Source organism: Vicia villosa, linkage group LG6 (genome assembly GCF_029867415.1).
Source record: "Vicia villosa cultivar HV-30 ecotype Madison, WI linkage group LG6, Vvil1.0, whole genome shotgun sequence".
NCBI lineage: Eukaryota > Viridiplantae > Streptophyta > Magnoliopsida > Fabales > Fabaceae > Vicia > Vicia villosa.
The window spans coordinates 98991060-99010456 of NC_081185.1; the positions used below are offsets into that span (position 1 = coordinate 98991060).

The 19397-nt window shown below is 31.8% G+C and overlaps 4 protein-coding genes across 5 annotated transcripts; 2 read left to right on the plus strand and 2 right to left on the minus strand.

Moving 5' to 3' along the window:
* Positions 1 to 1522: 1522 nt before the first annotated feature.
* LOC131614216 (uncharacterized) lies at positions 1523 to 2056 on the minus strand. Its single transcript, XM_058885835.1, has 2 exons — positions 1988 to 2056; positions 1523 to 1921 (listed from the first exon to the last, which is right to left on the minus strand). Exons 1-2 carry the CDS (start codon positions 2054 to 2056, stop codon positions 1523 to 1525), a joined length of 468 nt encoding a protein of 155 aa, XP_058741818.1.
* A 1743-nt stretch (positions 2057 to 3799) lies between these two features.
* LOC131614217 (uncharacterized) lies at positions 3800 to 5184 on the plus strand. The gene is made up of 2 exons (XM_058885836.1): positions 3800 to 4449; positions 4602 to 5184. The coding sequence occupies exons 1-2, from the start codon at positions 3800 to 3802 to the stop codon at positions 5182 to 5184; spliced, it is 1233 nt and encodes a 410-aa protein (XP_058741819.1).
* Positions 5185 to 7864: 2680 nt separating this feature from the next.
* LOC131611945 (diphthamide biosynthesis protein 3-like) lies at positions 7865 to 9585 on the minus strand. Of its 2 annotated transcripts, none has more exons than XM_058883769.1 (3): positions 9409 to 9585; positions 8867 to 9158; positions 7865 to 8205 (listed from the first exon to the last, which is right to left on the minus strand). In XM_058883769.1, the coding sequence occupies exon 2, from the start codon at positions 9132 to 9134 to the stop codon at positions 8874 to 8876; it is 261 nt and encodes an 86-aa protein (XP_058739752.1). In that variant the 5' UTR covers positions 9135 to 9158; positions 9409 to 9585; the 3' UTR covers positions 7865 to 8205; positions 8867 to 8873. The 2 variants fall into 2 exon arrangements, with proteins under 2 accessions (XP_058739752.1, XP_058739751.1); XM_058883768.1 differs by having other exon boundaries at positions 8867 to 9153; positions 9409 to 9581.
* Positions 9586 to 14486: 4901 nt separating this feature from the next.
* On the plus strand, positions 14487 to 19268 carry LOC131609398 (ERBB-3 BINDING PROTEIN 1). The gene is made up of 10 exons (XM_058881095.1): positions 14487 to 14644; positions 14765 to 14875; positions 15088 to 15172; positions 15546 to 15695; positions 15803 to 15956; positions 17910 to 18125; positions 18215 to 18351; positions 18450 to 18541; positions 18620 to 18799; positions 18950 to 19268. Exons 2-10 carry the CDS (start codon positions 14785 to 14787, stop codon positions 19027 to 19029), a joined length of 1185 nt encoding a protein of 394 aa, XP_058737078.1. The 5' UTR covers positions 14487 to 14644; positions 14765 to 14784; the 3' UTR covers positions 19030 to 19268.
* The last annotated feature ends 129 nt before the right edge of the window (positions 19269 to 19397 follow it).

Consider the following 19397-nt stretch of genomic DNA (forward strand, 5'->3'; position numbering starts at 1 on the left):
AATTTCAAAATTGTAAAATCCTTAATTAAGTGTCACTTGTAAATTATTTAAAGGAAAAAATAAGAAAAATTTCACTCTAGACATTCCACATCACCCTCAGTATTGACCAAACGAGCTGAGATGTCAAAATAAAGGAATCTTCAAATGGCGGGGACGAAATCTGTGTTTTTTACGTAGTTGTTTTTCAGATTCGCCTCAAATGGTAGGGAAAAATGGGTTTTAACCCTAATAGTAATAGTAACAACATAAAACACATTCATTTTATCCCTTCTTTTACCATATAATTAAATTCAACAAAATTATAGTAACAACTATTTTAGGACGACCACATGGATCCCCGACTGATCGCTCGAAAGGAGCTGCAATCCTTCGGAAATCTTCTCAGTATGCGAGAACTTCCCTTATGGTAAGTAATATATGGATCTAAGGCTACTCGCTCTGACGTAGCTCAAGTAGCATTAATTTCCACCTCATTCGCAAGACATTGCAAATTTTGGAACAGAGGTTTTATGGCATCCAAATATGTTCCAGGATCCACAGAGATCTGGATTTTTCAAAGTTCCTCCCATTATACCTTTTATTCCACCACCAATTTCACAACCTAGAGCCTTAACTAGTTTCTAACTATTGTGAACTAACATTAGGTTGCAAGGATCCAATTAATCATTGAACAGTATGTGCGACATCGTTCGACAGTAGAATTTGCGAGCAATAAAAGAAAGGTTGCTTTACCTCGAATAAAACCCCCACAATGTGCCTCTACGAGGGAACACCATTCAAGAAGCTATATCAAAGAGAACTCAAAGAAATATGAAGTTCTTAAATCGAAGAATTAGCATAGGAGTAAGATGCGCCAAAGTCCTCCCCAAAGCCTTGATGTAAATCGAGGCGGCCACGCTCCCCCCTCGAATCAGGTAGAAAATAAGCCATCGAAGAACCAGCATAACAGAAAATTACCGAAATATATGGATAATCCTCCCAAGATGGGCGAGTATAACAGAAAGGGAGATTCAGACGAACATGTATAACTCATCAACGATTGACTGAACTACTCTAATATGGATGAAGCCTCCAAATGCAAGTTGTTCGCACTAACTATGTGGGATGACCATGCTATGGTTCAACGGTCAACCGGACAGGAGTATTTAATCTTGGACGAATTTCTACAAAAGATTCACTACTCACTTTACCGCCCAAAAAAGCAGTTATTAACAATCGTTGCTTTGAGTGATATTATTCAAGGGAAGAAGGAAAGATTGTGGTCTTACATCGAATAATTTACAAAAGTAGTCATGGAGGTGCAATAAGCTGAATAAGGCCTTAAGTGTGGGATCATAGAGAACGACCTCCTACGACATCATCCCTTCATGTTGAAGCTAGGAAGGAAATGAGCATGAACCACTCAGAAAATGTTGAGCATGTCTAAATCTTACATGATTCTATAAGAAAAACTCAACACCCAATTCGATAATCCTGCATTTGTCGATGCTAACTCTGGTCGCTCAGCAGTAAAGAAGTCCCATCAACGCAAGAATGGGTATGACTTGGGAATATGAAAAATAACAAGTATGTTTTTCACTTGCACCAAATTCAATGTCATGTCACAAACAGGTTTCTTTTCTTCCGGCATGAGACGACGTGCAATTGGAGGACCAGCTAACTTTTCACATAAATCATGGTTATGTAAGCCACATATCACATTAAAAATCCATTTGTGATTTTCCAACCGATAATCATGAAACTTATAGGGACAATCACGTTTTCCTAAACCAGTTTCATTTCGTTTGAAATTATGGAGAAGAGGTGTATATTTTCCACTTCTTTCGCATGTCAATGTCATAAATGCACCTCTTTTATCAGTACCATTATCATACCTTCTGATTACAACACGAAACCCCAATTTGGATGCCTTTGTACGAATCTATTGGAGCATGTGATCACAAAATTTAAACTATTGTTCATTTTTAAATTGGTTGCCAACATTGACCTTTTTCACAACTACACGTGAGGCATCTAGAGACACAATGTGTTTGGGGAAAACATCAGGATGCACCATTTTTAATGAAAACAAAAAAACATAAAATATTCATCAACATCTAAAAGATAAAACAAGTTGCTGGAAAATGAGAACAGACAGCTTCCGAAAATGCATCTCCAGATGAGTACATAAAGAATTTGGAGATACATTTCCGGATATGACGTAACTTTTTTCAGCTTAAAAACAGAATTAATGTGATCAATGAGACTTGAAATGAATGAACTTTACCCTGAATTCCAACTTCTTTTGCTCCGTTTGATTTGATGAAACACAAGAATAAAGTTTTGGAATGAAAATCTTGATTGAGAATAACAGGGTTTTTGGAAAGGGTTTATGGAAAAAATGGATATGGGGTCTGATCATGCAGGTGACTGTTTTTAGAGATAACATGTTTGATTATTTTGAGATGCATCTCAAGACTAATATGACATGCAAAGGTGCCAAATTATCAAATTCTCTCTTCAATTGTTCAGAGTTAGATCTCCAAATAACTCATGGAGCGCGTTAAAAAAATCATTACATACTATTTGACGGAGATGTATCTCCGAAATAAAATTTTCTTTGACTATAGGGTGACTGTATCTTTGTGTGTGCTGTGTAATACAAATGGTACGTCCGAAAATGTATTTCAAAAATTGAGGGTCATTTTTGGTTTTCTATAGAATTCTTTTCCATCTCATAGGGTGTACTAAGAAATTCCCGATGATTATTGGTTTTATAAAATGGTTATTGGTTTTCCAAAAATTCCCGATGATTATTGATCTTGCAAACTAGTTTTTTGTACACCCTTATGTAGTAATGATTGTTTTCATTTGAAATGGACGAGATCGAATAGTAAAAAAATTAGACAAAGCTCTTTGTAACATGGAATGAGAGACCATTTTTTTATTAAAGAATGGAAAATGTTCTCTCTGTTAGCGCAATTTAAGGGGTCAAGCGAGGCGTATTTTTTACTTTGAAAACTTTTTTTTAGCAACACACCTTTGTGAGAGACACATCACATATTCACCCAAAATATTAAGACGATAGATGAATGAATTCTCTCACTTATAAATACCCAAGTCTTCATATTTCTAACTAATGTGGGACTTCCCCACACTACTCACACTTGTAATTCTTTTTCAACACTTTCAAAACTCCAATTTCACCCTTCATATGATAATATTATTTATCCCTTTCAATATAGCTTTATATTGAGAAGTAATACTCACCATAGTAGTATTATTTCTAATGAAATATGCATGTTATGATTAAGATGAAGGGTAAAAAGGTTTTCACGTCGATTAAAGTTAATGAATGTAAGTTCCTCTCCATCTCAAACTTAGTATTCAGCATTGGCTCAATTCATCTAGTTTTGGGATCTTATGGAATTGGGATAAAACATAATCCTTGAAACTATAAAGAGATATTAGACAAGAAGATCATTTGTACCATTATCTTTTTTTGTCAACTCGGAATTGTTTTTCTACCAATCACAAAAAATTGAGTATTATACATTCAACCAATCACATGATACTATTTAATTTTAATATATTTAATTATTTATTAAATAGTATAATTGTTTGGTGTTTTCAAGGAATTATCATTAAAGGTAACTTTATCCAACTTTTTAAGTTGAGTAGATAATAATTACCTATTATTGATAATGTGGAAGCGGGTTACTAGAAGGTTGTGCCTGCATGGAAAAAAAAATCTAAATTCTCACTTTTTTTTTGTAGACAAGTTCTTCCTATTTGCAAAATGTTAGTGAACATGCATACTATGGTGGCGAAACAAGGTTGGAATATGTTAGCAAAACCTCACTCTCTTGTCTCTCGGGTTTTTAAAGCTAGGTATTTCCCTCGTACTTCCTTCCTTAAATCCTCTCTTGGTTATAATCCTAGTTTTGTTTGGCGTAGCCTATGGAAATCTAGAGAGGTATTAACACTTGGGTGCAGGTGGAGTATAGGGGATGGTAGCAATATTATGGTGATGAATGAACCTTGGCTCCAAGGACAATGGGAAGGGAATGTGATTGGTCCTCCGACGCAAGGTGTGTACAATATTTTTGTTAACAACCTTATGTTACCTAATATGAAACAATGGGATGTACAAGTAATCCAGAATTTGTTTGATCCTGTAGTGGCGATGGATATTTTTAAGGTTCCGTTGGTGGAGGAGGTTGTTAAAGATACGATAATTTGGAAAGAGGAACAAAATGGGATATATAGTGTAAGATCAGGTTACAGATTATGGAGGATTTCCCAAGCAAACAGATGGAGTAAAAGGGTGGACCGTAATTGGAGTAATTTGTGGAATATCATAGCTCCACCTAGGGCCAAACATTTGCTATGGAGAATTTGTAGGGGCTGCCTCACATCTCGGTCTAGGCTCATTCAACATTTTGTCCAATGTCCGGCCCATTGTCTAAGGTGTGATTTTGATGAGGAGGATGATTGGCATTTTTTTCCGGATGTGATTCCATGGTCCAAAGTTGGCGGGCAGCAGGTTTTTCATCTTTGATTGAACCTCGTATTCATAATTTTAATGACGCTAAATCCCTTATTCTTGATATTTGTAATAGAGAGGATAGAAGGGATGTCGGTAGGTTCGCGGTGCTGGTGGATGAAATATGGAAGAATAGGAATAATATTGTTTGGAATGACACACGGGAAGAGGCGAGAAAAATTGGTTTGCAGGCCTATTTCAATTGGCATGATTGGTTCTTAGCTAGAAGGAATGAGGAGAGGGTCCAGGAACCTCCTTCACCTACCGTTTGGACGCCTCCAGATGAAGGTAAATTCAAGTGTAATGCTGATGCCGGCTATAACAATAGTTTGGGTACGGCGAATAAAGGGTGGTGCGTTAGAAAAAATGGTGGTCATTTTATTGTTGCAGGAGTAACTTGGGACTACAGTATGTTACCCACTAATGTTGCGGAAGCCATGGCTTTGAAAGAAGCTATGCAAGATGCTATTTCCCTACAGTTGAACAATGTTATCTTTGAAAGCGACTCTCAATTGGTGGTGCAAGTTATTCTCTCAAATCAAATTGGTAGATCCGAATTTAGTCATGTTATTTTAGCCATTAAGAATTTGTTACATTTTTTTCTAACTTTGAGGTCAAGTTCATCAAACGCCAAGCGAATTTGGTTGCCCATAAGTTAACTAAGGCGGTCAATTCTTGGTCTAGGCGTCATGTTATTAATGAGATTCCTCCCTATATTATTTCGCATTTGATTAATGAAAGTCATTGAGTTTGTTTGTGTAAAAAAAATTGGGTATTCTCTTAATGAATTTTGTCAAGCTTTTGGAAAGTTGTTGAATGGTAAAAAAAAAACTCATATTTTCTAATAAAAAAACTTTATCCCTTGTCCTAAAATAGTGTCTTTCTAATTAAAAATAAAATAAAATAAGGGTCAAGCTAATCAATGCCTTCAGGACCTTCTTTAAGGATGTTAAATAAATATTTTTTTTTTATGAATGTTAATATCTCAATTTCCAATACATTTTTAATGCATTCAATACACACATTTTTAAAAAATTTAGCACTTTAATTATTTAAATAGAACATGAAGGACACTCGTTAGCATTTCTCTTAAAATAATAGTTTTTTTTACTTTTTCAATGCAACATTAATTAACTTTTATCAACTTTATTAAGGATGAATGCAAGGTGAATGCAAGGATGTCTCAGTTTGACAGGGAGAATCATCTTACTAAATCAGTGTTGAGTTATATTATGTATTTTTTAAAATGTGCTTAAGATTCAAATGAGATTTATGTATATAGGGGGCAAAGGCTAATCCCAAAAATCTCACTTAGTTAATTAGAAAATTCATTGTCGTCCATGTAAAAATGGATACTTAGCTAGATTTAAAAATCCTCGTGTTATGAACTTCCTAATGAAAATATTGTGGGGTTTGATTAAGATGATTGATGATTTGGGGTCCTAAGTCTTGTATGAAAAATATGGGATATAATCAAAATTTAAGTGATTTCTTATTACATCCTATATCCTATATGATCAAAAGAATCCTTTGAAAAATCGAAAATTTCTCCTCAATTTCTCGAAATATATCTTTGGACGGATTCTTTGCATCATAAAAAGTGAGTAAATTTGGTGTCACCCTAGAATCAAATTAAAAAATATTCTGGAGATATATTTCTCGGAATGTGATATAATAAATTGTTTCAAAATCATTATTGGAATAATTCCGGAAATGTAACTCCGACAAAATTGTGCGGAAAATTGGAATCATGTCGCATTTGCATGTCAAATTATTCCGGAGATACATCTCTAGAAAAATCAAAAATAAAATTGCTAAAAACAGAAACTTGCATGATCAAGTTCATTTGTTATACTTTTCATAAAGTCTTTCCAAAAATCCTTCCATTTTCAATCAAGTTTTTCACTCTAAATCTCCATTATTGTGTTTCATCAAATCAAAAGGAGCTAAAGAAAGTGAGATTTAATGTAAAGTTCATTCATTTCAACCCCAATTCTCACATTAATCTGGTTTTGAAACAAATAAAAAGGTCACGCTTTTATCGGAAGTGTAGTTCCGAATTTCCGATATTTATATGAACTCGTTCGAAGATACATTTTCGAAAATTGTCTATGCTGATTTACCAGTAATCTTTTTCGTATTATGAATGTTTCTTAGTTTTTATGTTTTTGTTTACATTAGGTATGATGCATCTTAAGTATCTCCATCTTAAATGAATGGGAAGCGATACAAAAAAGATTTTTGAATGTCGATGACAAAACGAAACTCCACATCAAAGAGAAATCGAGGAAGATTGCATTTCTAGAGACCACCAACTTGAAACCACTCTCTCAACCGATAAAAACAAAAAAGGCATCTAAGAAGGTCAAACCTACACGGAGTGACAATTCAACAATGAGGAGCCCATCATATTTTGAACACGTTGACAAACTTTTTTTCAATTCACCGACTCTAAAATCTCAAAAAAAATGTTTTCAAAAAACATATATTATTGATTTTATGATATCGATGGTATTTTAATTTTGTCAAATTGATGTTTTTCAATTATGTTTTTATGCCTTTTGTTATGCCAAATTCCTAAAATAGTCATCCAACATTATTTTGAATATGCATCTCTGAAATAATTAGTGTTTCAATAAATGTTAGATGCATCAGAAGATAGATCTCTTAAATCTGAAAACATTGTTCGGACTGTGCACTAGAAAGTCATGGAGTCCATTAAGAAATTCTGAAATTTAATAGTGAATATTGCATCACATTCGTATGATTCTCCTCTTTCAAAAGCCCTTGCATCAGTGTGGAAAAATTTTCATAAGAATGTCTAATGTTTTATTGAAGATGGAAAAGCAACAAATTTCAGAATGGAAAATGGTTACCGAATGACCCCCTTAATTTCATCTTCAACAATACAGCTATTGTTTTAGATGACGTTATTGCCGACATTAAGCTTGTTTCTTGGCTATGGTTCTCAATTGGATTGAAATTGCCGACATTAAGCTTGTTTCTTGGCTATGGTTCTCAATTGGATTGAAAAAATGCAGTTTCATTCCTTTTTTCTCTTGGTTTCAAGCTCCGGTGGAGGCCATAAAACATTGTTAACACTGTTATGAATTCTGCTTATGTATTTGTAATGGGTTGTGAGTACCCCTAGTACTCACCTCTATTAATTAATTAACGTTGCTTTTCAAAAAAAAAAAATAAGAATTTCTAAGTCAACTATCATCCACACCCCTTCTTGGCAATAATGGTGATGACAAATTTGGATGAAATTGAACATGTGATGAAAACTTTAGAGTGAAGAGCGCTTATGAAAGTGCCTTTAATTAGAAATCAAATATGTAGAGTTCAACTTTTATATGGTTAGTAGCTCACGGTAGACTTTTAACAAATCAACATATGAAGTCTACCACAACGATTTGTTTCATAATTCAACATAAATATCATATCAAATCACGATTGAGTTCAACAGCAAAATTTTGACCACCTTTATCTGAAGGCTAAAAGGCAGTTAACTGACTAACAATGGACACTGGTATTCATGTTGTACTATACCATAAATTCTCCTATTATCCATTTCTCCTCCAGAAAACCAGAAATTCAATTCCTATTGCAAAAGATGTTCACTGCTAAGATATATCAAAGTCTTGATAAAATCTATTGCTCCCACCATTTCACGACATCTGCAAGATAGTGCACTTTTTCATTAGAGATAAATAAAATAAGATATGCACAAGTGACCATTTATACTCGCATCACACAAGCAATAATAAATATTAAACAATTTGATCACAACTACATGAAGTACTATTATTCACCTTTCAACTCCTCAAAGTCTAAACAACGAGAGTTGAATGCAAAATTTAAAGCATAGTCTCAGACCCAAAAGAGTGTGTTTAGTAATCTTATAGTCCTATATATGCCCAATAGGAAACCAAGAGAGCATTTCATCGGTTGGCCATGCCCTCGCCATATCTTGACGAAAGGAATGGCAAACATTGATTGAAAGAGGATAGTCCTCATATTTAAGGTTACATAGCTGCTAAATGCTTAAGTGAAAAACAAAAGGATTTGCCTTCTTCTTACGATTAGACAGACTCGGACCTTCAAAAGGATTCACCTAAATTGGGAGGTTACAAATTACATTACCTCTCAGAATTCTCATATTTATGTTTATATGCCCCTTCAATTTCATGTTATATTAAGTCTACATTCATTTTTCACCGGGTGGATTGAAATAATCTTGAAAAGAAATCAAAATAATGAAAAATCAAAATAGGAAAGAACAGTATAGTAGAGTTGCAAGTTCCACAACACTAATTGATCAAAGAAAGAAGACAAGACCTGAAATTCAAGCAACGGTGACAGCTTGTTGCTTGGAGGGCTGAAGATCCTTGTTAGTTCTATTTTGATCAGAATCGCCAAGAAAATCTTCCATGTTGTAGATGACAGTGATGTAGAGGGAGCAACTAGGGCAGCGAGCTATCTCCTCGCCAAGCTTGAGATCTTCCTTTGTGATCTGGAACAGGTCCCCACATGGACAAGGATATGTGTAAGATTGCAACTCCTCATTCCACTCCATGTCTTCAATTTCTACGTCATCATACGACATTGCTTTGTTGTGATTTTTTCTGCACTTAACAAGCAACAAATAAACAGCAAGAAATCACAGGTCATAAACATAACAAGAGTAATCAAAATAACCTTAACACCCAATTTTGAACAATAACACAAAATTCAACCATCACAAAGTAACAATGATTTTACAACAAAACTATGTTACTAACAGTCCCAATGGAATAAACAAGTTGATAAAATTATTAGCATATAAAAAATCCCAAATAAAAAACCCTAAAAATGGAGTTTTTGGATTTTTGAGAGATAACCTTGTTCACTGTTGGAGGCGGTTTAGGAGAGCCAGTAGAGATGGGTAAGTATTGGCGGTGGCTTGGATTGTGCGGCGTGGCCGGAGGAGCACCGTGGATGCCGGTTAGCTTTGAATTAGGTTGTCGCTGAAAGATTGTTAAACCAAAAGGGACATGAGTGTACAAATACTAATTCAACCCTCACAATATTTTTCATTTTTAAAAATTAAAATTATGGTTACTAAATTATTAGAAAAATATATTATTTTTGGTGACACTATTTTTTTTCTTCTTCTTTCTATCTATGCTTTTGATTTGTATCTTCTGATTTATGGTCATTGTTCAAAGTCTTTATAGATTTTCATTATGCTTATTTTTAATAACATAATTCTTCTAATTTCTTTTTCTTTTGATGTTTAAACTAATAACAAATTCGTTCATACGTACGGGTTCTGGTTTCGTACGCGCATTTGTTTATATAATATATTTATTTTAAATCAAAAATAAAATTTGAATCAAAATTTTTAAATCATAAATACGATTTTTTGCATATAAAAATATTTAAACCAATAATAAATTTTTTCTCGTATACAAGTATTATTTATGTTTAGGTATCATTTAGAAAAATATTTGGATCAATAGTAAATTTTTGTATATAAAAATATTTAAATTAATAATAGATTTTTTTTCGTATACTATTTTTGAATCAAAATTTTTTGGATCACAAATACCATTTTTCATATATAAAAATATTTAGATCATTAATAGATTTTTCTCATATACAAATATTATTTATGTTTAGGTATCGTTTACAAAAATATCTGAATCAATTGTAAATTTTTGTATATAAATATTTAGATCAATAATAGTTTTTTTCCTGTATATTTTTTTTGAATAGAAACTTTTTGGATCATAAATATCATTTTTCATATATAAAAATATTTAGATCATTAATAGATTTTTCCTATATACAAATATTATTTATATTTAGGTATCGTTTACATAAAAATATTTAGATCAATAATAATTTTTTCCCATATAATTTTTTGAATAATTTTTTTTTGGATCATAAATACCGTTTTTCGTATATAATAATATTTAAAACAATAATAGATTTTGTACAGTATATAAATATTGTTTTTGCTTAGATATCATTTAAAAAAATATCTGAATCAATAAAATTTGATGCTATTAGAATTTGACTATAAATAATAGTAATATGTTACAATTGAATAAGTAATACACTTTATTTTCGTGGATATACATATTTCTCTTATTTACATTGACAACATATATTTGTGAAATGACATCAATAACAAATAATTTTTCTAATATTTAACTGTGCAAATATTATTTTAATTGTATAAACTTCATTAATGAAATATATTAATATAATAATATTTTGAATCATATAAATTAAATTAATGATAAGTGACACACATTTTTGTATTTTATCTGATAAAACACCTTTTCAAGTGTGTTTTTAAGTTCATTTTAATTGAAATAATTTTTTTAAACAAAAATTATTATTATTTTCTTAAAAAATATTGTATTTTAAAATAAAAATTATTTCAAATTAAATTTCTTTGTTATTAATATTCAATTACTAAAGCTAATTTTTAAAAGTTAAATACTATTTTTAATGTAAATTAACAATTATTTAAAATGATTATAATAATCTTTTTATTAAAAAATAATTTATTACAATATTTTAATTAATAATTTATTATAAATAATAATAATAATAAAGTAATAAAAAGTGAAAAGTGAAAAAGTGAAATGTGGAAAAGTGAAAAGTGAGTTGGAAAAAAGCAGCAAAAAATCATCTTTTGCCCTCAAATTATTAATTTATACTAAGATAACATAAGGGTATTTTTGTGATTTTCAAAACAACTTTTCTTATATTATAGATTATAAAATTATTTTTGTGAATAGTCAATGATAACAAAAGTTTGAAGAATTTTTTATAATGATTTTTGTGAGTAGTCAATGGATAACTAAACTTTATTTTTGTGGTTAATCGATGCTATTGACGCCTGTGTCAAAGAATGCTTATCAGAATCTCTTTCAACTGATGGATTGAAAGTGTGTCTGATTAGAAGCGTCAACATTAAGAGTAAAATCAACAAAGTTGCGGTTTATAAGAAGATTTTGGATGAAGAGTTTACAGTCTAATCCTGTTATAGAATGCTTATGCAGGTAGAAGAAGAAGAAGGTCTGTTGACAGACAAAACTACAAAGGCCCTTAATTGTTTGTGGAAAGTAAAGTTTCTTTCGAAGATCGAGATATCCCGTTAGAGACTTTCATTGGATAAACTCTCTACAATAGTTCAAATTATCAAAAGAGCCATCATTCCAAATGTTGAAGAAAATATCTGCACCTTCTACTCGTTGCAAGATGAAGATGTCTGATATGTGCTGCTGTTTTAATGTCCATTCACATCATTAGTTTGATAGCAATTACACTTATGGTTAGGTTCTTCAAAGACAATGAGAAATGATCCACTGAGCATTTTTTAAAACTTAACGGACTACTTGCTAAACAAAAAGAAAGTGTAATTTGGATGACCACTATATTGAGCTTATGAGAAAGGCATAACAATATACTACTCAATAATGATGCATGGAGGATGGGGGTAGTTTTCAACATTAAAATAATATCTTAAATGTGGCTTGTAATTAGATCAAAGGGAAGAAGTAGTTGTATTGGGCAAGAATAATCCTTTCACTATACTTTAATCAATATACATTTCCTTTATTATTTTCTAGTGTGAAGACCCATTTTTTACCGGACTACATTAGTCTTTCTGTTAATATTTTTTTAAATTGGTTTTTATTTTTAATTGTTTCTTATAAGGAGTTGAACCGAGGTCCTTTAAACCTACGTCTCACGTCTTTACCACTAGACCAATGTACATTCATGATAAGTAATTCCCATGATTTGTAGTAATATTGAACATTTGTCCTAGTAGGATCTCGAACCCAAGTATCTTCAGATTAAATGACAGTCAATTTACTACAATAGAAATTGATTTGTCTATTTGTAAATGATAATCACTTTACTAACAATAGAAATTAATTTATCTAGTTGTTATTGATAGTCACTTTACTAACCGTAGAAATTAATTTGTCTAATTATAAATGATAATCACTTTATTAACAATAAAAATTGACTTGTCTAATTGTAAATGATAGTCATTTTACTAACAATAGAAATTGATTTGTTCAGTTGTAAATAATAATCACTTTATTAACAATAAAAATTGATTTGTCTAGTTGCAAATGATAGTCACTTTATTAACAATAGAAATTAATTTATAATAATTTGTAATGATAGTCACTTTATTAACAATAGAAATTGATTTGTCTTGTTGTAAATAATAGTTACTTTACTGTCAAATTAAATTAATTTTTCTAGTTGTAAATGATAGTCACTCTATTAACAATAGGAATTGATTTGTCTACTTGTAAAGTGAATATCAACTGACCTAAAGGGACTTGGGTCTGAGATGCCATAGGTAAAAATTTATGTACATAATTTGTTAATATTAGTAGAAATCATGGAAGTTACTTATCATGAATGTACATTTTTCTAGTGGTAAAAACACAGTGATGTCTTTTAAAGACCATGAGTTCGATTCCTTATAAGAATTTTTATGGCTTTTTTGATATTATTAATTCATAATTGTTTAAAAATGATTAAAAATAAAAATCAATTTAGTATTTAAAAAATAAAAAATAAAGTCCAAGTTTGAAAAAATCGGTTTAAAAGTAGGAAAAAATCGGATTGAGAAAATATTAACAGAAGAACTAATATGATCCGGTTAAATTTTTGGAAGAGATCAGGTGAAGTCTATTTTTTTGTTAGAGACTAATTTGACTTGTGTAATGTTTCTGAGGTCTTCACTCTATTTTCTATTAAAATATATATTTCAAGAAGGGTCGAGAATACTTAATTTCAAAATGAGTCTTAACGATCAATATACTAGATTTATTTAATATTTATAATGACATTGTGCGACTTGTGCGATAGTACCAGTAAATGTCTACTTTATTGTTTTATACTAAATTATACATTTTCGACGGGTCGAGACTTTAATCTATGTTTTTAATCATTACTTTATTATATTAATTTATCATTTATGACAACATTGCGCGACCCGTGCGAATGCACGAGTCTCTTACTAGTTGCTTATAAAACAAAATAATAAAAACAAGGAACTTGCTAACGAGTGCCTATTGCACTATTTAAACATTCTAAATAAAGAAAATATTCTATAGAAAAATTATCCATTTCAATTTTCGAAGCATTAAATATGCATATTTTCAAGAAAAACATACAATTTTAAGGCTTTAAAGAGTGTCATTGGGACACTTGTTAGTAGGGATGACAGACTTATCCAAACCGGCGGGTCCCATCCGCACCCGAACCCGAATCAACTGGTGAAAATTCAAGCTAACTAGGTTCGAGTTCGGGTGTCATCTAATATTTCGAGTGTGAGTTTGAGTAGTGTGAAACCCGTCCCCGAAACCACATTCGCTTAAACCTGAAGGCTAAAATTACATAAATGCCCTTAAATATATATATATATATATATATATATATATATATATATATATATATATATATATATATATATATATATATATATATATATGAAAAGTTTTAGACTTTAATTTAAATTTCAATGTTGATGGAAAATTGTAATGTTAATGTTGGATAGTTGTAGTAAAATTGATAGAAAATTGTAATGTTGTTGCTGAAAAATTATAGAAAAATTGATGAAAAATATCAATGTTGCTATTGTATTTTGTGTGTTTTGCTGCGAGTTCGGGTGAAAAAACCTAAACCCAACAGCATGAGTGTTATTTTATCACCCAAATAGCCTTTGAATTTGAATTCAGATAACAATTTCAAATGTGAGGTTGAATAATGTGAAATCCGCATCCGAAGTTATCCGTGCCATCCCTACTTATTAACATTTCCCTAAAAGCAAATAAAACAAAAATTAAATAAGCAAAAGTATTGTACCAAAAAAGAAAAAAAATGTCGAAGGAAAAACCCTACACCAAAATTTGCATAATAATAACGAAAATGAAAAATCCTATATAAGCCAAAACTCGCCCCTCTCTTCTAACCCTAGCTTCACCTTCAGACCCATTTATTCTTCACTCTCATTTCATCGAATCTTTGCCAAAAAAACCCCTTTCTTCCTCACTGATTAATCGCCAATCTCACCATTTTCATTTCTGCGCTGTAAGTGATGCTTCAATTTTTAGTTTCAATGCTTTAATTTGTTTCTCTTCGTAATTGTTTTACTACTCAATTGGGTAAAAAATGGATTTTGATTTTTGAAATTCAATTTGGGGTTTTCAGGATTCAACAGGCGAGGTACCATGTCGGATGATGAAAGGGAGGAGAAGGAGTTAGATCTCTCTTCGTCTGAAGTTGTCACCAAATACAAAACTGCAGCTGAGATCGCTAACAGTATGTTCTTCACTCTATCAATGTCTTTTTGTTTTCAAAATCTTATTTAGGTTTTCATTAGTTTGTAGATTAGATGCATAAATTTATTGAATTTAGCTATTATTTATATTTCTCGGTTAGTTTGAGTTTTCATTGTTTCTGATGCGCATTTTAATGTTGAATACATTTTAGTTTTAATATTGAATCTACTCTTTTTTGGTTTTGTTTTGCAGAGGCTTTGAAGTTAGTTATTTCAGAATGTAAACCTAAGGCTAAGATTGTCGACATTTGTGAGAAAGGAGATTCATTTATCAGAGAGTAAGTATATATTATTATGTAACTATTCTCCATTTAGATAATCATTGTTTCTATGTGTTATTTTAGTGTATTGTCTATTATTATTACTTTATTCCTTGTAATTTCATTAAGATTCTTTGTAGCACTGACACCTCTGAAAAGTTGTGACTTTGTCAGTGTTGTTGTTTGAAACTGACACCGATATTTGTGATTATCTTTAATTTACTGGGTCGACTGTTGGTGTCGTGTTTCAGGGCATATTCCAAACCTCTTCATATTTTATTGCTAGGATATATTGTGTTTGGCATTCTTGTGTTTGTAATTGATGTGTTAATATTTTAATATTTATTTGAATTGTTTTTTGCTAATGATGTTTTCTTTTATTCGTGTGAAGGCAAACTAGTAACGTGTACAAGAATGTGAAGAAGAAGATAGAAAGAGGCGTTGCTTTCCCAACTTGCATATCTGTTAACAACACAATCTGTCATTTCTCTCCTCTAGCTAGTGATGAGACAGTATTGGAAGAAGGTGATATACTGAAAATGTAAGATTTTTAAGAGTGTAGTTGGGGTTTAATGATGGGAGAATTGACCTGGTTGTTTTGGCTATTTTCTGAAAGTTGATAATGATGTATTTTTTGTATGGTTGCAGTGATTTGGCGTGTCATGTAGATGGGTTCATTGCTGCGGTGGCTCACACTCATGTTCTTCAAGAAGGTCCAGTTACTGGGCGGGCAGCTGATGTCATTGCTGCTGCAAACACTGCTGCTGAGGTGGCCATAAGGCTTGTGAGGCCTGGAAAGAAGGTAATTAATTGTAAGATTTTTCCCCTCTTTAGATGCATTTTTTTTTAATAATGAACTGAATTTGATTCTCTTGCATTTATCTTTCTTGTTCCATGGTAGTGATATGTTTGAAGTTCTAGACCAATTTGGCAGTGTAGTTTGAGGAAAATAAGATTACTTTGTATGTCGTATCCAAAGGGATTTCTGTCCTGCGAATATTGATTTCTAAATGATGAAAACTATTACGAGCTAGGATAAGCTCCAATGAAGCTTTATTGTCATAGTTACACTGATAGAAGTCATTTGTGAATTTTCTTATGCTGTCATGCTAACCAAATAGTGACTCAGTCATCTTTGCGACGTGTCCGTTGGCTTAAGTATCTAGTTTATCTCGATGTTTGGTTTGTACTTTTGAGATTACCTGGTTGTGACTTGACTCCATTTGTACATTCTACTCTACCAATGTCATTTCTATGTCGATTGAATTATAGAAAAAAAATTTAGTTGGATTTGTTTCACTTAACCCCAATTTTCAGTTATTTTCAAAGCTATCTAATTTTTGTTTCTTACTTCATAATTTATTTGAAAAATTGATTTGATTTTATGAGCTGATCCTGATCTCTATATGATGAACACATCATTGGCTATGGATAAACTCCAATGAAGCCTGTTTATGTCATAGTTACACTGATGGAGAATCATTCATCCTTTTGTTTCATTAATTCCCACTTCCTTTTGCTGCATATTTTTTCCCAGTTTTGCAGTTCCTCTCTAAACTGTCCAATTATTGTTTTTTACTTTACAATCTATTTTAAACTTTGTTAATTTGATTTGATTGGCTGTTCTCTATATGACGAATACACTATAGGCTATGGATAAACTCCAATGAAGCCTGTTTATGTCATAGTTACACTGATGGAGAATCATTTGTCCTTTTGTTTCATAAATTCCCACCTCCTTTGGCTGCACATTTTTTTCTCTGTTTTGCAGTTCCTCTCTAAGCTATCTAATTTTTGTTTTTTTACATTATAGTTTATATTAAAATTTGTAAATTTGATTTGATGAGCTGATCTCTATATGATGAACACATCATAGGCTATGGATAAACTCCTATGATGCCTGTTTATGTCATAGTTACACTGATGGAGAATCATTCATTCTTTGTTATTTTTCACTATTTTCAAGAATAAATATCATAACATAGTGAAGCTTCATCTTTGTATATTTGAACTCTTAAATATGATAAAACTCTTATATAGGCAACTTTGCCGAGGTGATCAAAACCATATTGGTTTCCTCTTTTTCCCTGTTGCCAAAACTTAAATGGCTGGAACTTGTTTCATTTTGTTCTGATTTGTATATTTCAGTTCAATTTTCTAGTGCAACCAACATATTACAATATTCAAACAATTACATATCAATTGCATCTAGAGGAATATGAGGATTAGTTTGATTGAAATTCATACTCTTACATAAGATAAAACTGCAATATAGGCAACTTTGCCGAGGTGATCAGAACCATATTGGTTTCCTCTTTTTCCCTGTTGCCAAAATTTGAATGGCTGGAACTAGTTTGATGTTCTGATTTATATATTTCCGTACAAGTTTCTAGTGCAGCCAACATATTACAATATTCAAACAACAACATATCAGTTGCATGTAGAGACGTGTGAGAATTAGTTTGGTTGTAATTCATTCATATTCTTACATATAATAGAACTGTATTATTGGCAACTTTGCCGAGGTGATCAAAACCATATTGGTTTCCTCTTTTTCCCTGTTGCCTAAACTTGAATGGCTGGGCTAGTTTCATGTTGTTCTGATTTATATATATTCAGTACAATTTTCTAGTGCAGCCAACATATATTATAATATTCAAACAACATATCAATTGCATGTACAGAAGTGAGAATTATTTTGATTGAGACTTATAGTAGCAAGTATTAATTTTTTTTCAAATACTTCTCTTGACAGAACAAGGATGTAACCGACGCAATTCAAAAGGTTGCTGCTGCCTATGATTGTAAAATTGTTGAGGGTGTTCTAAGTCACCAACTGAAGCAGTTTGTGATTGATGGGAACAAGGTTGTGCTCAGTATCTCTAATCCAGATACAAGAGTTGATGACTTCGAGTTTGAGGAAAATGAAGTCTATGCAATTGACATAGTTACAAGCACAGGAGAAGGAAAGGTTGGGTTAATTTCGTTACTATATACTTTCTGAATGATTTAGAATCATATGAATTATTTATTAAAAGTATGTTTACCAATCCCTTGTAGCCTAAGTTATTGGATGAGAAGCAAACAACTATTTATAAGAGGGCTGTTGACAAGAGTTATCACTTGAAGATGAAAGCATCTCGATTCATTTTCAGTGAAATAAGCCAAAAATTTCCAATCATGCCATTTTCTGCTAGGTAACCCTACTAACTGCAATTTTAATACTTTCATCTAGCTCAAGTTCTTAATTTTTATTAACTTCAATCCACTTTAAGTTACACTTCTTTTATTACAGGGCTTTGGAGGAGAAGAGAGCTCGACTAGGTTTAGTGGAATGTATGAATCATGAGCTTTTGCAGCCATATCCTGTTCTGCATGAAAAGCAAGGTAAGTTTGCAACATGATCTAATAATCTCCATTGGTGTTAATATTCCCATGAGTCTGAATATTGTTTTTTCTTACCAGGTGATTTTGTTGCGCACACCAAATTCACGGTCTTGTTAATGCCAAATGGATCTGACCGCGTCACGTCTCATCCTCTCCAAGAATTGCAGCCCACAAAAACCATAGATGATCCTGAGATCAAGGCCTGGTTAGCCTTGGGCATAAAGACAAAGAAGAAGGGTGGTGGAAAGAAGAAAAAAGGTATAGGGTTAAGGTCATGTTATGATGCCTTGTTATGTTGTATCATATCATATGCTTTCTATATAAAGCATGAAGTTTTGCATTATTTGTATATACCATATGTAACACAATTTTTGCTTAACAAACTGGTTTTTGGTGTTGTTTGCACAGGTAAGAAAGAGGACAAGGCTGATGAGTCAGCTGAAGCTGCGCCACAAGACTCAACAAATGGGGCCACACCTAAGGAATGAGTTAACACCCTCCAATCTCAAAAAAGAAATGTTTTTCATTTCAATTTTCTGACACCCCTTTTCAATTTTGGTTCCCTGTTCACTAAATTGTATCTGTTTGGATATGAATTTAGTAGTGTATGGACATCGATTATAATGGCAGTTTTCGGTGCACTTTTTAGTCTCAAATACCAACTACAAAACCAAGAAAATGTTATGTTTGAAAAAGTGGGTTGCCCTTGTATTTTAAAATTTCCAAATCCCTGTTCTTAGTTTTAAATAGTATACTTATTGAAGTAGAACTTAATAATTATGGAATAGGTGCATCAATGATACAAGAGTATATTTTATAGATTGAAAAGCTATTTCCATTTTTTATAGTAATGAAG